This window comes from Acanthochromis polyacanthus, chromosome 14 (genome assembly GCF_021347895.1).
Source record: "Acanthochromis polyacanthus isolate Apoly-LR-REF ecotype Palm Island chromosome 14, KAUST_Apoly_ChrSc, whole genome shotgun sequence".
Taxonomy (NCBI): domain Eukaryota; kingdom Metazoa; phylum Chordata; class Actinopteri; family Pomacentridae; genus Acanthochromis; species Acanthochromis polyacanthus.
Genome location: NC_067126.1, coordinates 6,219,661 through 6,237,116, shown reverse-complemented (window position 1 = coordinate 6,237,116; position 17,456 = coordinate 6,219,661). Strand labels below are relative to the sequence as shown.

At 39.5% G+C, this 17,456-nt stretch overlaps 1 protein-coding gene across 1 annotated transcript; it reads left to right on the top strand.

Annotated features, from left to right (window-relative positions):
• Positions 1 to 3,603: 3,603 nt before the first annotated feature.
• tent5c (terminal nucleotidyltransferase 5C) lies at positions 3,604 to 11,567 on the top strand. The gene is made up of 2 exons (XM_022209982.2): positions 3,604 to 3,766; positions 6,951 to 11,567. Exon 2 carries the CDS (start codon positions 6,973 to 6,975, stop codon positions 8,122 to 8,124), a length of 1,152 nt encoding a protein of 383 aa, XP_022065674.1. The 5' UTR covers positions 3,604 to 3,766; positions 6,951 to 6,972; the 3' UTR covers positions 8,125 to 11,567.
• The last annotated feature ends 5,889 nt before the right edge of the window (positions 11,568 to 17,456 follow it).

Genomic DNA, 17,456 nt, shown 5'->3' with positions numbered 1-17,456 from the left:
ATGTTACCTTAGTGGTTCTGGTACAGGATAATATCTGGTCAACGGTGGCCTTAGAGACAAACATACAAAATATTGTGAATTAATTTGTCTGGATTCAGAAGAAAATAAAATATGATTAAAAAAACATCTACTGACTGTTGTTTTAGCAGCATGTGGTTAACTAGAGTTTGATACAGATTAATGGAATATGGATGTAAAATCGTTTCTACTTTGTTGGGTAAATGTGGTTAACCCTCCCGTTGTCCTCATTTACAGGCATCAAAAAATATTGCTTTCTTGTCTGAAAAAAATCCAAAAATTCAGCAAAAAAATTCCCCAAATTTCTGAAAATTTGCAAAACCTTCAGGAAGAAAATTTCAATAATTCCTTAAGTTTCCTTTAAATTTTTATTTTTTAAAATCCACCAAATTTGACAAGAAAATTATTGTAAATATTTTTTTTAAAAATTAGTAAAAAAAATCTTCCAAAAAAAATCGTAAACAGTAAAAGTAAGTAAGTAAAACTTATAATATTTTCTTTAAGAATATTCACACAAAAATCAACCAAAATCCAATGACTTTCACTGGATTTTGGTTGATTTTTTTGTTAACGTTCTTATAGAAACATTTTTAAAATTTCTTTTTTCCACCAAAAAATGTTCAGTTTCCCAAAAATCTTGAAAATGTGGACATCAGAAGTTTCACTGTGAAAATATAATTTTTTTTCAACATTTTCAAACTTTAAAGTGGGTCAATTTGACCCACAGGACGACACGAGAGTTTAATCAAATGCCGTCTAATACAAACATGATGTTTGATGACATAATTAAAGATATTTAAAGACTTCAACCCTCGTGTCATCCTGGGGGTCAAATTGACCCATTTTAAAGTTTAAAAATGTGAAGAAAAAAAATTCACAGTGAAAACTTTTTCAACAGTTTTGGGAAGTTTTTGGACTATTTTTATTGCAAAAAAAAAGAAATGCTAAAAAAATGTTTCTTTAAGAACATTCAGAAAAAAATCAACCAAACTCCAGCGAAATTCACTGGATTGTATGCTGAATGTTCTCAAAGAAAATATTAGAACTTTTACTGATATATGTGGAATCACTTTAGATATTTCAGGATTTTTTGGAAAATATTTGTTCATTTTTTGAAAATATTTTTTAATTTTTATTTCTTGCCAAATTTGGAGATTTTTTTTTTTTAATATAACTTTTAAGGGGATTTTTAAAAAATTTCTTCTTGAAGATTTTACAGGTTTTTTAATATAAATTTGGGGAATATTTTACTGAGTTTTTGGATTTTTTTCAGACAAGACAACATTTTTTTTGATGCACATAAATGAAGACAACAGGAGGGTTAACATCAGTTCATAGCTAAAAGTTTGTGGGGGGTTTTCAGCTGCACTCAGAGGTGTTTCTAGTATTCTGTCCCCATTTGGGCTCAGTCTAAATACTGAACTGAACAGTTCTCTGTGGATGCATTTACCTTTTTCCATTAATGTGGAATCTGGTGCCTAGTTTTTGTGAAGTAGACTTGATTACAGCAGAGTTTTTCCATCTACATTGTGTATAAATATGATCTAAACAGAGAGCAGACTTTGTGTTTGGTAACTTCTGACTGACAGACACACCTGTTCTACATACTTATTCATATTTACAGTAGTATTTCTTCCAGGATGACAGTGTTCTTGTCCACGGTTCATGACGGGTCACTGGATGGTCTTATGTGAATGATGTGACTCATCCGCGTTGGCCTTTCCTCTGACCACATCTGAACCCAGATGAAGGTCTTCTAGTGGAACGTCGTGATCCAACACCTCACTACTGAGCCCTGCTCTGGTTTTTCCTTTAATTTGTCGCCCATCTCTGTGTAGAGATTCATAACCACAGACTGAGGAGAGGCAGTTTGTGTTTTTTTGCACAAACTTAATTTCCTGCATTTAAGTGAATTGTAATGCACTATTTGCTTCTTTTCTTCAATTTGTGGTTGGGATGTTTTCATTTAGGGCTGCTCAGCGGCGTAGTGGTTAGCACTTTCGCCTTGCAGCAAGAAGATCCCGGTTCAAATCCCAGGGTGGGCCTGGGATCTTTCTGCATGGAGTTTGCATGTTCTCCCTGTGTATGGGTGGGTTTTCTCCAGGTACTCCGGCTTCCTCCCACAGTCCAAAAACATGCTGAGGTTAATTGATCACTCTAAATTGCCCGTAGGTGTGAATGTGAGTGTGATTGTTCGTCTATGTATGTAGCCCTGTGACAGGCTGGTGATCTGTCCAGGGTGTCTCCTGCCTTCGCCCGAGTCAGCTGGGATAGACTCCAGCACCCCCCCGCGACCCTGGTGAGGATAAAGTGGTATATAGAGAATGGATGGATGGATGTTTTCATTTACATTAAATTAAACACCAAATTTCAGTCACCATTTGACAATTCAAAGTCTAAATGAAATATATAAAATAACTTCATATAAAATAATTCATATTTTATAATATTTAATTTATATTAACGTACCCTTTTAACTTATATAGTAAAATACATTAAAAAATGTATATATTACAATATTTTAAAGACATAAATCAATTGTTATATAATTAATATCATTTATGTCATCAATTTAGAATGACAAGCATCACTTATTTCTGATGTTAATGTCCAGTTTAAAATATTTTTTGAAGCATCAAATACTTAATTTCTCACAACTTTGTGAATTTTAAAGCTGTAAATGCTGCTATTTTAATACTATTTTATTCTTTTCTGCTTCAAATTATGGTTTAAATGTTTGTATTCACATTAAATAAAACACACTGGTAAATTTTTATGCATTGTTCAACAGATCTAGTAAAATGAATAAAATAATTTATATATATATATATATATATATATATATATATATACATATAATTCACCAAGAGTTGCAAAAAGGACAATACTTTAGACAGTCTGAACTAAAGAAAAACAAATAAATTATTCTTTTTTTAAAAAAATATTGTAATCTATTTTTATTTCATTTTTAAAATATATATGTGATACAATAAAGTATGTATCATAATATTCATTTTTTTAAATAAAATAAAAATACAAAGTATCATATGTAATTATTTCATATATTCCATTTTAGGCTTTGAAACATCAAGTGGTGCATGAATTTGGTGTATTATTCAATGTAAAAATTGTGATTATGATTAAATTCACACATTCAGTGTAAATAAAAACATTTCAATCATAAACTGATGCAGGAAAGACAGGAAATTAAGTATTTGTAGCTATAAATAAAGAATATTTTCGAGCAGACTTCAGCATCAGATAAGGAAGGAGACTCCTCAGACTTAGTCCGCTTCCTGGAGACCGTCCCGGTTACTTGGCAACGCAAAAACCTCGCCGACCAATCAGAGGCTTCGTTCGGCGCATTGGTACAAACAAACTGGAGCACTTTACGACTCTGTATTCTGCCGATGATGAACGCTGGACTTTAAGGTAAATACATGAACTTCTTCCCGTAGCTACAAATAGGTATATTGTTCTCGTTGCGGTTTCAAATAGTAAAATACACGGCGGAGTCACGGAGGGACTGTGTCGCGTCACGGCGGCGTCTCTCCCTCCGTGGGTGGTGCTCCGGCGGTATATAACAGGCGTGTCTCCGGCGGACGGTGTGGTTCAAACGCTGACTTTTTACTCGGTGCATGTGTGTCTCTCAGGCGGTGGATTATGTGGAGGTGTGTGCACGAATTGCCAAGCTAACATCTGTTTTTTCGGGGGACTTTGAATTCTCACAGAGCACCATTTTGGAAACGTATGTACCGTTTTCTTCTGTCTCTCTCTCTCTCACGTATGTCGGGTTTGTACGACGCTGGTATGTGTTTTGTCAAGTTTGAGTCGCTAAATTAAAGAAGACAAAAAAAAAAGTTTACACAGCTGGAGCCATGATTTAGAAACGTGACACCGGCTGGGAAACGTTAGTCTGGTGTTAAGATGCTGTTTGAGCTGTTTTAACTCGCATTTTTGTTAAATCTGGAGGATTTAATCGCCATATGGATCGACTAAACAACCATATTTAACGGTACTAAGTTTTAAATAGCGTTAGCAGTTAGCACTAAGTTGTTGCACTCGCCAGGGGTAAATTAACAATCAGCTGGAGCAAATAATTGCCGTTAACGTTTGGAGGAAACGTGAGTATAACGGTGATTTGTCCGGTGGAGGTGTTTTTTTTTTTTTTTTTTTCACTCCGGGACCGGCGTCGGTTTCGGGGCACTTTAAGCTAGCTCTCGCGCTGTTTGTACTCTCAGCGGTTCTGGAATGAAAAGCCGGGCTCGTGCGTTGCCGTGAGCGTTTCTAGAAGCCTCACGCGCTCCGTGCTCCGGTCATGTGCCCCCCCCCCCCCCCCCCCCGCTGCTGTTTCAGTGACTTTGAGTGAAGTTTTATTTACATTTATATGTGGGTTTTATGGACGTTTTCACACAACTTCTGAACCGGACCCGACTAAATACTGAAGGTGTTTGTGTTTTATCGTGACTTGGGATTAACTAGACTTCTCTGATTTGCTTGTTTTGTGTTATATGAACCCCGAGCAGCAGTTTCTGGGTGTTTTTGGTCACATTTGTACTCACTGCGGCCTCAGCTTTGTTGCAATGTAGGAGGCTAGAAAGAGAACAGGTGCCCACGTACGTTACTGATACTGGGGGGAAAAAGTCACTCTACAAACTATAAATCTATGGCTACATACATTTTCATATCTGCTCTGTCTAAACACAGACTGCAGATCAGCTGACTTTCACGTCGTTTTGAAAGTTTTATTTACTTTTATTTGTTGGTTTTATGGACATTTTCACACAAATTCTAAGCTGAATCCGACAGGAAATCAGCCGAACTTGTCTGATTTGTATGTTTTTGTTTCTTTTGTGTCATATTTAACCATCTGCACCCCAAGCAGCAGATTCTGGGTGTTTTTTTTTGGTTTTTTTTGGTCACATTTTTACTCACTGTGGCCTCAGTTCTGTTCTGATGGAGGAGGCTAGAAAGAGAACAGGTGCCCACGTGTGTTACCAATACTGGTGGAAAAATAGTTAGTGGCTCCACCAACTATAGATATATTACTACTTATATTTTCATATCTGTTCTGTGCAAACACAGCCTGCAGTTCAGCTGACTTCCATGTAGTTTTGAGAGTTTTATTTGTATTTGTTTGTAGTTTTATGGATGTTTTCACACAAGTTCTAAACTGGATCTGACTAAATACTGAAGGTGTTTGTGTTTTGTGAGACAAAAGTCAGCTAAACTTTTCTGATTTGTGTGTTTTTGCTTTTGTGTCATATTTAACCCTCTGAACCCCAAGCAGCAGTTTCTGGGTGTTACTTTTGGTCACATTTTTACTAACTGTGGCCTCAGTTTTGCTCCAATGTAGGAGGCTAGAAAAAGAGAACAGGTGGCCACATGTGCTTCCAATACTGAAAAACCTACTCACTCCACCAACTGTAGATCTGACTACTTACATTTCCATATCTGCTCTGTGAAAACGCAGCCTGCAGTTCAGTCAAATAGTCTCTGAATTTTTGTTGCTTCATTGCTGGACACAGTTGAGCCATTAATGGTTTGACTTCTACACCAGGGAGTGCAGAATTATTATTTATATATATATATATATATATAAAATTTTATTTTAATTTTTTTACAGAATCCTGTTAGAGTAAGCACTGCATTTTTTTTGTCAATTATCTTAAATGAGATTTTGACAAAAGTCCCAACTTTAAGATTGGATTTTGTTACTTTGCACGGTCATAAATGTTGAAAATTGGACAATTATGGGTCTCTTAAATAGTCTTTTTCTTTTTTTTTCTAGAGATAACATGCATTTCAAACTTGCCATCAGGTTTGACTTTTAGGCTACATAGCAAACACTTTTGCACATTTTTAAAATTACATTTCTTTTAATAAAATAAGATGCGTAGCGTTAGCAGGTTTTGATGAAATAAATGCTTCATTTTTTTTGCAAATTTTTTCAATAAACTTAAAAAAGCTAAATAAGTCGCATAGAGTTAGCAGGCCTTGACATAATATCCCTTTAGTGTCCTGACAAAACGTTGCATCGCTCGTGAGTAGTTCAAGGAAAGTTGTAATGTTGGACGTCTGACAATTCTGGCTCTGATAAATGATGTAATTTTAATTCTTTTTTTTTTTTTATAAGCTAGCCTGCCAGGTTTGGGTTTCAGACACCACAGCTAAAGCTTTATTTTTGTCATATTTCTTTAGATTTTGCACTTTATTTTTTCCAAAAAACACAGATTTCACCTGAGAATGAGTTTTATAGCTTATTAACATGCTGTGACAGTCACAATGTTGAAAAACGCTGCTAGCAGATGCTTTATTTTTGGTATTTTCTTTAAAATGAGGCTTGTACAATGAAGACATTTTGATGAAATACTTGGATGTTAAGCTTGGGTTTTGTTATGTTTCCTGGTGGAACAGCATGTCAGAGATGCGTAGTTAGAGGAGGGTCATAATGGTAAAAACCAGACAATCTGGGTCTGATAATTGGTGTAATGTTGGTGATTTTTAAAATATATTTTTAGCAATAACATGCCTTTTAAAGTTGCTGCCGGATTTGGGGTTCAGACGTCACAGCAAACACTTTATTTATGGCAGTTTTTAAAAATGAGACATGTATGGTAAAGAGGTTTTGACCAAATACCACGATTTTAAGCTTGGACATTTATTTTTAATGTTTTCTTACTCAACAGCATCCTACAGACTGTGTAGCTCGAAGGTCATTGAAATGTTGAAAAATCTGACAGTTCTGTGTGTGATAAATGGTCGGATTTTGATGATTTAATAAAAACCAAATTAAAGCTGGCATTCATTTTAAAACTTACTGCCAGATTTGGGCCACAGAGGGCTAAATTGGTTTGGTTGGTAGATTATTCTTGCTTTGTGTCTCATTTAAAAGCCTCCTCTAACACTTTTCTTCTTTCCTGCCCTCCTAGTTAATCTGAACTTTGTGTGAAGATGGATAACCGGGAGGAATCAAAGAGTTGTTCTGTCAGCGTCCTGACCTGGGAGCAGGTGAGCCGGCTGAATGACGTTCTCACCGAGGTGGTTCCTGTCCACGGACGGGGGAACTTCCCCACCCTGGAGGTGCAGCTCAATGACATTGTGGCTCGAGTTCGCTCACGGTTGGAGCTGAGCGGCATCAGGGTGAAGGACGTCCGGCTCAACGGCTCCACGGCCAGCCACGTTCTGGTGCAGGACATCGGCTGGAGCTACAAGGACCTGGACGTCATCTTCAGGGTGGACCTGCCACACGAGGCTGAGTTCAGGCTCATCAAGGACGTGGTGCTGGGAACCCTGCTGGACTTTCTGCCAGAGGGTGTGAACAAGGAGAAAATCACCCCCATGACTCTGAAGGAGGCCTACGTCCAGAAGCTGGTCAAGGTCAGCACGGAGCAGGACCGCTGGAGTCTCATCTCCCTGTCCAACAACAATGGCCGCAACGTGGAGCTCAAGTTTGTGGACTCGATACGGCGCCAGTTTGAGTTCAGCGTGGACTCGTTTCAGATCGTGCTGGACTCCATGCTGTCCTACTACGAGCTGGCCCAGGCGCCCATGTGCCAGGCCTTCCACCCCACCGTCAGCGGGGAGAGCATGTACGGGGACTTCAACACGGCGCTGAGCCACCTGAGGAACAAGCTCATCGCCACCAAGCGGCCCGAGGAGATCCGGGGCGGCGGCCTGCTCAAGTACTGCAACCTGCTGGTGCGGGACTTCCAGCCGGCCAGCCAGGAGGAGTTCAAGGGCCTGGAGCGCTACATGTGCTCGCGCTTCTTCATTGACTTTCCTGACATCGGAGAGCAGCAGCGCAAGGTGGAGGCATACCTCCAGAGCCACTTTATTGGCGAGGAGAAGAGCAAGTACGAGTACCTCATGATCCTGAAGCGGGTGGTGAACGAGAGCACCGTGTGCCTCATGGGCCACGAGCGGCGGCAGACCCTCCACCTCCTCTCGGCGATGGCCTTCCGGGTGCTGGCGGAGCAGAGCACCATCCCTGACGCCTCCTGCGTCACCTGCTACTACCAGCCGGCGCCGTACGTCCGAGACCTCAACTTCAGCAACTACTACGTGGCCAACCAGAACATTCCCACATGGCTGCCATGTAACTGACGCAGCAAACGGGAGGGCATCGCTGCTGCTGCTGCTGCTGTTTGAGAAGAGAGGAGGAATAAAAATAACATAAAAATAAAAACATTAATGTAGAGGCAATAAATGCTATGTTCCTCTCAAGGCACAATTATTTAAGTGGACAAGTGTTTTGCTTTTGTTTTGGAATCCTTTCTCATTCCTTATCTTCAGAGTTGTCTAGGTCATTGGATAGAAAGTGACATTTTTAAGTGTTATTTAGATTTAATTTTCCTCATGTTTGCTTGTTTCCCTGTTTATTATTCTTAATGGAGTTGTGTTATGTGCCTTAACCTCCAGGTTTACCCCTCCAGTACTTTAAGTATGGGCTATTGTTTGAAGAAAGGGAAGATAACGTACTGTAGCCTTCAATTTGGTTTTGTTGTTGAGGGGGAAAAAGAAAAAGTGAATCGCAGAAAAAAAAAAAAACAGAAAATGTTAAAAAATATTATTGTGGAATGGGTAAAAAAAAAATAGGTGACGGCGGAAAAAAGGAAAAAAAAAGCTGATCACCGGTGTTAGTTTACTTGGGAGGTCTAAAAGGTGGTACACTAATAACTTTAGGTCACATCCAAATCATTGGGCAGTGAGAGCTGTCAGCGTGTAAATATCTGTCCTCCACGTCTGAGGCCATGCCTGATGTGCCAGCAGTGCCTGTGACTTGTAAAACAATGCAAGAGAAATGTGTTTTTTTATTTTCCACTGTGAAGTTCAGCCCTCCTCCCCGTTTATCCATTCAGAGTGGAAGCCTGGTGTCGGATAGACGAGCTCCTGCGTGTTCTTTGAGGAGTTTTATCCTTCTCCCTGTTTTTTGTTTTTTTTTTAAAAGTCGCTCGGCGGTGACCTCCGCATATCCCAGTCCTCTGGTTATTGTGGGAGGCTGGCTGACAGGACCGGGGGGGGGGGTTCCTGCCCTCGCCGAGACTCATGGAGCACTGGGCCGACTGGCTGCCTCTTCCCTTAAAAGGAGCAGCACATGGAGGCTCGCCGGGTTCTCCCTCACCGCCCTGAAATGGGATCTGGAGCTGCAGCGGGCCGTCTATAATTACTCCTCTTTTCCTGGGGCAGCTGCAGCGGCGTCGCCACCTTACATGAGCGGATCTGAATGGCCGAGACCACGCAGCGTTTGAACCCCTTTTGTGGTCATGCAAGGACGATGCGACGCCACCCCCCCACCCCGTTCAGACGTGATTAACGCTCCGACCCGCGGGCCGCCACAGCTGTGACGGAGTTGCCCCCATGAATTTCTATTTCCAGCTGAGCCTATTATTAGCTGTTAACTTTTTTGAACACAGTGCAGCTCTTGGCCTCAGCTGTTCCTGCTGCCGGCCGTCGACTCTCGAGAAAACTTCTCATGACGTATGCGACCACTCCCATCGCCCCCCCGGTTCCTCGGAAGCCTAAATCGGGCTCCTCACGGCCGGTGTTGGCTCCAGATAAACTCTTATCAGGCCCACCCATGGGGGATCGTGGTCTTCTCGGTCACATCTGGGCGTATCGAGCCACTCCATTTTTGTAGGAAAGCTGCCGTAGTGTTTAGTTTTTTTTAGACAACAGGTGAGGTGTCACACGCCGTCTCGCTCCGGACCAAAGTCTGCTTTACAACCAGCAACTGAAGCATTCAAGTGCCTGTCACTTCTGAGCGTATCTTTTTAAAAAGGGTTTTTTAATGGTGATCAGGAAGGAAAAAAACAAACAAAAGTGCTTATTTTTTCTAGCGTCTCTAAACCCTGTGAAAGTTTGACTGTCATCACTGTACTGGTTTGTGGGTGAATGCAAACATGCTTTTTGGTTGGGAGGAATGTTTTTTTTTAAATTTAAATATTATTTACCCCCCTTTATTTTATTTTATTTCAATCCCAAACCACACTTTCCCTTAAAACCCATCTAGTCATTGCTATTCTCAGCCGTTTTCTTGTTTATTTTTTTCCTTAAAAGTTTTGTTTGTTTTTTTTTCTTGGAAATTCAACTCTATTCGCAGCCTTAACTTAATCGGGTTAAAATGAGTTCTTCTGCCCCGTCTTTGGAACCAAAGCGACACCTGAAGTGCACTGAGGAGGCTGGAGGTGGACCAGCCCAGACTCCCGTAAGACCAGAAGCACTTTAAAGACCTCATTTTACTCCCAAACCAACCGCCTGAGAGGAATGTACATAAGCTAAACTTTGCTGGAGGGAGTCGAGCTGGTTCTCAGGGACATGGACTGTTTTTGAGGACGATGGTTTCCCCCCCTTTTTTTTCTTTTTTTTCTTTTCTATGCGTGAATTAGAGACGCCCACTCCTACCTGTCTTCAGTTTCTCTCGTAGGCGGCAGACTTTAGCAGTGATGGGTTTTATCGTGACCCGGTTGAAGTCGTCTCCTCGCTCGTAGCGCCGACATCCATCACCAAAGACAATCTTTGAAGGCTTTGAGGGAGGAGAGCTTTCAGAATCTCCATCATTCCTCTTTCTTTATCTCCTCTGAGCGATGATAAATCAGATCCTTTCAGAAACTGAAGTCTGCCGTTCATAGGGAGGATGAATCTTTCCTCTGGCTCCTTGTTGACGGGTCGCTCGTCAAAGAAAATACTTGTATTTTCTCGACACCTGATGGTGAACGCAGCCTGGAATGTATGAATCCCGTGTTCACGGTTATCGTAGCTTTTTCTTTTCTGCTTTCTTTCTGTGAAAAGCTTTACCTTCCCCCTCCAGCTGAATCCCTTCCTTCGTCAGGGTTTGTCTGTATGTTCAGCTCTTTGTGAGTGACGGAAAAAGCAAAAAAAAAAAAAAAAACTAAAAAATGAAGAAGATGAAAAGTAGTTTGCCTTTTTTATTTTCTGGCCTCCACCTTTTCTTTCTGCTGTAAACTCGTCGGTGTTAGTCTCTCGCTCGCCTCGGCTTCAGTTGCCTCGTTCGTTGGGCCGTTGTTGATCTTAGTGCAGCGTGTTTTGTTGTGTTTCTTTTCCGTTACAACACCTGTAGATGTATGTTTGAGCCGAGCGGGTGCAGGGAAATCTGCGGATTAGACTTGTAGTGATTCTGCCTGTCCGAAGTCTTACACCAGAGGAATGTGACGGAGCCTCTCTGGAAGCTCTCTACAGTTTCTATACGAAGAGTTGTGAATTTTTTTTAACCATTTTGCAGCAGACGTGTGTTTACCGCGTGGAGGTTTGCATGTGTGTATGAAGGGATGCCTGTGTTTAAAAAAACAAAACAAACGGGGAAGGGGGTTAAAAAGTTATGAAATTTTGTCGCACTATATTTTTTTGAAATAGATAATGCAAGGAGGAGCTTTTGTCGGCTTTGTGACGATGACTTTTGATGGTTACAACCATTATGCTATTTCATTTTTCAGCACTTTTACCTCATTTGAGTTTTTCCTTGGAATGGAAATGTACATCAGGAAAATGTGTTTGAAGAGGAAATAATCAATAAAGAGTATTAAATGCAACGTCTGTGTCGGCTCACGTCTCCTGTGTGTGGCTGTAGCTCAGAACTGGAAGGCAGGGGTGTCCAACATGCGGCCCGTGGGCCAAAACCGGCCCTGCAGAGGCTCCAATCCGCCCTTCAGAGTGTAAAAATTACAGAGAAGTCATCAACTGCAGATTGTAAATTAGCCAAACTATAAATTTAAAATGATTTCTAGACAAGTTATGTTGATCTTAGAGTAAAATACTCGATTGTTCTTTTGTGTCTCATTTGTCGTATTTTGTCTTTTGTCTGAGTTGTCGTTTGCCTCATGTTTTTGTTGTTTACTTTTTGTAACACTTGTTTTTTGTCTTGTCAATTTGTGTTTTGCTTTTTTCATTGTTTTTTTTTTTCTTGTTTTTGTTGTTTTTATGGGGTTTTTGTGTGGCTTGTGTCATTTGTCGTTTTGTTTCTCGTTTTTGTCATTTTGTCTCGGTTTTGCTGTTTTGTTTTTTTGGTCTGGCTTTTGTTTGTCATGTTTTTGTCGTTTTGTTTCCTTTTTTCTTGCTTGTTTTTTGTCTTGTCAGTTTTTTTTTTGCTTCATTTTTTTTGTCTTGTCATTTTGTGTTTCGCTTTATTCACCGTTTATGGTCGCTTTGTCTCATGTTTTTGTCTTTTTTTTCCTCATTTTGATCGTTTTTTTTCGCTTTATTCGTTGTTTGTCTCACTTGTCGTTTGTACATTTGTCGTTTTCTCATTTTTGTCTTTTTTGTCCTGTTTTTGGGTTTTTTTGTCTGTCATTTTGTCTCATGTTTTTCTCATTTTGGTCGTGTTTCGCTTTATTCGTTTTTTTTTGTCTGACTTTGTCGTTTTGATCGAAAGTAAAATACTAGATTGTTCAGTTCCAGATACAGACTATAAAAATGACCCAAAATAAGCAGTTTCCTCTGAGTAGATTCTGTAAAAAAGTAAAAATTCTGCTCTCCTCTGTGCAACCGTCAAACCATTAATGACTCACCTGTGACCAACAGTGAGTCGTCTAAAATTCAGTGACTATTCGGCTGAACTGCAGATTGTGTTCACACGGAGCAGAGAGGAAACAAATTAAAAAATTAAGTTTAGTTTGAGGAGTCACCAGTTTCTTTTTTTTATCCAATATTCTTAACACATACAGACTGAGTTTTCTCTACTTTCAGTCATAATTGTGCTGTTTTCATAGAGGTACAGGACTTTATATTGCCGTGAAAAATGAGCCCACAGTGAGTAAAACTGCTTTGGGTTCAGAGGGTTAACAAATCTAACAAAACTTTTTTCCCCTTAAAATCAGGAAATAACCCAGAAGTTTCTTTATTAAATATCTTGTTTGTGAATTTTAAAACTCAGATTTATTCTACTTCATTCCACATCTCATGTACAAAGAAATAAACATTAAAAATACACCATTTGAACAAACAGGATTCTGTTAAAACTAAATAATTCTGGACTCCTTTGTGGAACCGTGAAGCCATGAGCGGCTCAGCTGCAGCCAGCAGTCGCTTTACAAAAATTCAGGGATTTTTTGTTTTAAATTTGGTGTCAATGGAGATGAGAGGAATTTTGTGAGAGCTGCTTCCAGCTTTTAAAATTTACTTTATAAATAATCATCAGCAACACCTTCTTACAGTTTCTGTTAAGACTTGAACAAAATCCTATCAGGAGATCTGTTTTAGGTGCTATCAGTTCAGTGGAAATGTTTTCAAAATAATACAAAATAGCATTTTTCAAGATACTCTGGGAAGTAAGTAGGCAAATGCTATGTGTGTTGTTTTGGCTATTAACTTCATACAAAGTGAAATAAATGGAGAAAAATATATTATTGTTTAATATTTACTGCTTTGATAGCTCATACTTCTGTCTCTTCACCACTCTGCTGCAGGAATCCTTGTTTTTAGTGCAAATGTTTTTAAAATGAAACAATACTTAAATAACAATTGTTAAGACATTAAAGACGTCCTTAGCCCAATAAAAATCAGGAAAATATAAAGTTATGAATGATTTTTTTTTGCCAGTTAATTTCATATAAAGTGCAATAAATGGTAAAAAAAAATAATAATATCTTTTAATATTTACTACTTTGATATCTGATGCTTCTTTCTTTTCACCATTTTCTGCTGCAGGAGTCCTTGTTTCAAAAGTTAAGTGCAAATGTTTTCAAAATAATACATAATACTTAAACAGAAGCTTTCAAGATGCTCAAAGACCCAAGTAGGCAAATAAAACTAGCCTTGCAGCAAGAAGACCCCCGGTTCAAATCCCGGCCTGGGCCTGGGATCTTTCTGCATGGAGTTTGCATGTTCTCCCTGTGCATGTGTGGGTTTTCTCCGGCTTCCTCCCACAGTCCAAAAATATGATGAGATTAATTGGTTACTCTGAATTGTCCGTAGGTGTGAATGTGAGTGTGATTGTGTGTCTGTATATGTAGCCCTGTGACAGACTGGTGACCTGTCCAGGGTGTCCCCTGCCTTCACCCAGGTCAGCTGGGATAGACTCCAGCACCCCCCATGACCCTAGTGAGGATAAAGTGGTGAATAGAGAATGGATGGAGGGATGTTTTTTTGGCCAATTGACTTCATGTAAAGTCCTATAAACTGAAAAAAAATCTTTTAATCTTCCCTACTTTAATATCTAATAATTCTGTCTCTTCACCACCTTCTACGTATTTCTTTAAGATTCTTTCTGTATATTTGCTGCAGAATTAAACCCCTTTGTGACGGATGTAAATCTTAAACATTTGCACTAAAATGTTGTGAAATGAAGCCCCGATCGCTTCGCTCTGGTCAGAAGAAACGTTTCATTTCTGGACCCAACATGTTTCCGATGGCTCCAGCTGGAGTTAAACCGTCCTGTCGAGTTCGGACTTGTGGCATCCTTTAACCACAGATGTTTTCCGTCTCCATCACCGGGGAAGCGGTTAGCGGGGAGATCCGCCGGCTCAGCAGTCAAGCTCTAAATCCATGTTCTTGCTGATGCGAGTGCGGTGGAAAGCGCTGGTCCTGCTGCCAGAGTTTTTATTGGGTAATAACAGCCTGGACGTCGCTCTTAGTGAGGACGGTCCTTTAGGAGGACTTCAAAGTCCTCGAAACACTTTGTAGAGTCTCTGCTCATAACCGAACATGAAAAGGAAGCTTTGGCTGCAGATTCGTCATGTGTGTGTTTATTCTCATGTTTTCTTAACCAAAGCTCGAGGTCGTGTGTAAATCTGCATGTTTTTCCTCCATCACGTTTGCTCGTTTGTCCTCTGATGGTCTCTATCAAGATTTTCCACTCAAACCGCAGAAAAATTTGAGGAAGTTTCCCAAATGACGGCAAAAGTAAATGACAAATTTCTGCTGTTGTGTGTCAGACATTTGCAACAACTCAAAGTGGACGGTGGGGAAGTATTTTGAATAAGCGATGGGAGCTGAAGTGTTGACCGCCAACTGGGAAACGTTTCACCATTTGGGTTTTTTACCAAATGAGACTCTTCTTGTCCACTTTGGTTGCATTTCGTCAATTGTGTGCAGTTCAGTGCATCACTACAGTAGAGGCCAGATGTGGAACTTTACCACATTCAGTACAAACTCCATCCAAATATCGACTTTTTGTACAGCTGCTACAATAGAGCCTTTGATTTAAGTCTGTTTTACATAGGTTACATCACAATTATCTGAGAACTTCTGTAGACAGTGGCTCAAAAATTGCATGAAAAGCAGCAAAAGTGTCACAAATGTTAATATAGATTTGGAAACCCAAAGGTTCCCATGTTAAAGTATTCCAAACAGACATGTGCTTTTAGATGAATGTCCATTTTTCACACCTGTTGTCAAAAACTGTCACTATGGAACACATTTACATGGGGTTTTATGGTTCCCATTTGGACTTCCCACACCAAAAAAAGAATTTCCTGTTGGATTATTGATAGGAAGTTGGAATATTTTACAGAACAAAGCTGCTCCACGAAGCTCCTGGTTCCAACTCGAAGGGATGTAGCAGCAAAATAAAGTTAAACAGCTGGAAAAATGGAAGTTAATGCAACATAAATCACTCAAATGAATCACCTAATGCAGACTCCACAGTATGTATCAAAATATATCACCACAGACTGCAGTTCAGCACTAAACTTTTTGTTGTTTGTTTGTTTTTTTGTTGTTTGAACATTTAAAAGCTGAGACGGATTTATACTATTTTGTTCTGCACTTCTCAAGTAAAAAAATGTTAAAAATATACCATTAGAACTATCTGGATTCTGTTAAAAATAAAAAATTCTTGACTCTTTGGTGCAACCGGCCATTAGTGATTCAACTGCAACCAACAGTTATGTTGCAAAAATTCAGGAACTTTCCAGATGTGAAGGAATGTTTGTGCACAGATTTAGGACTGTAATGACGTCCAGAGAGCACGTCTGATGTGGCTAATCTATGGTATGAGATAGGGTGTTTGGTGCAACTTTCACTACATTTTGTAAGACACGTGATCATGTGAAATGAGTCAACTCACCTTAGTAAAACTTCCAGTTCCAAAGAAACGGGAAGAGCTTCCAATGCTGCTATTGTAGTGGCTATTGGATCCAAACAAAGGGGCTTTTTCACAACATGGATTTTACACCAACACCACGAAAAAGACAAAACGCCAAAACAAAAACAGTCTGACCAACTTTGACTGAAAATCTTCCAACTTTCAACCATTTTTAAATAGAATTTTCCAAAAAACTAACTTTTAATTCTAGCAGCCAAAGACTAGAAATGATTATGTATCATTATAGAAGATATATTGTCTCTCTGTGGTCCTTCTGCCCATTGGATCCCATTTTGAGGCAACTCTCAAGTTTTATCTAGAGGGCAGTGAGCCCTTTGGGAACCAATACAAAGGTATCCCAAACTGACATTTGTGTAAAGTCAAGAAGTTTTGTAAATGGACATCCCAAATGTTGTAAATGATCCAGATCAGGGTCAATGGGACAATCTGTCAGTTGGGTTGGTTTCCAGATCATTAAAACTTTCTTGTGTGAATGATCTGAACAGCAAAAAGTTTCTCGATTGGACTGCTTCATTAACTTCAACCTTTAATTTATTAAATCCAACCCTGACCTCTTTTCTCCTGAGGTTTTTCTGTTGTTTCATGCAAATAAAGCTGCAAAAATCACAATGAAATTCTAAGTTTTAGCATGTTCAGAAGAAATCTCACTCAAATTTGACAGAACTTTCAATCATTTTAAACAACTAACTTTTTATGCTAGCAGCCAAAGAGAAGAAGCGATTATGCATCCTTGTAGGAGAAATATTGTGTCTCTGTGGTCCTTCTGCCCATTGGATCCCATTATAGGTCAACTCTCAGGCTTTATCTGGAGCACAGTGAGCCCTTTGGGAACCACTACGAAGGTATTCCAAACTGACTTTTGAAACTAAAGTTTTGTAAATGGACATCCCAATTGTCAAGAAAGCTCTCATTCCACATCAAATGCGACATTTTTTGCCATCAGTTGGGTTGGTTTCCTGATATTACAACCTTGTCGTGTGGACGACCTGAACAGCAAAAAGTTTCTTGACTGGACGTCAAACAGGACGAGCCATCAGTAACTCGAAAAAATTCCCTTTTGGAGGAATTTCTTTGCAGGTAAACAGACATGGTTTCCATTTGTCAAAGTTCTTCTTCCATTCAACAAACGTGCTCTCTGGACTTTATTACAGTCCTAAATCTGTGTGCAAATGTTCCTTCACATCTGAAAAGTTCCTGAATTTTTGCAACATAACTGTTGGCTGCAGTTGAATCATTACTGGCTTCACGGTTGCACCAAGGAGTCAAGAATTTTTTATTTTTAACAGAATCCAGATAGTTCAAATGATATATTTTAAACTTTTTTTAACTTGAGAAGTGCAGAATAAAATATTATAAATCTGTCTGAGCTTTTACGTAA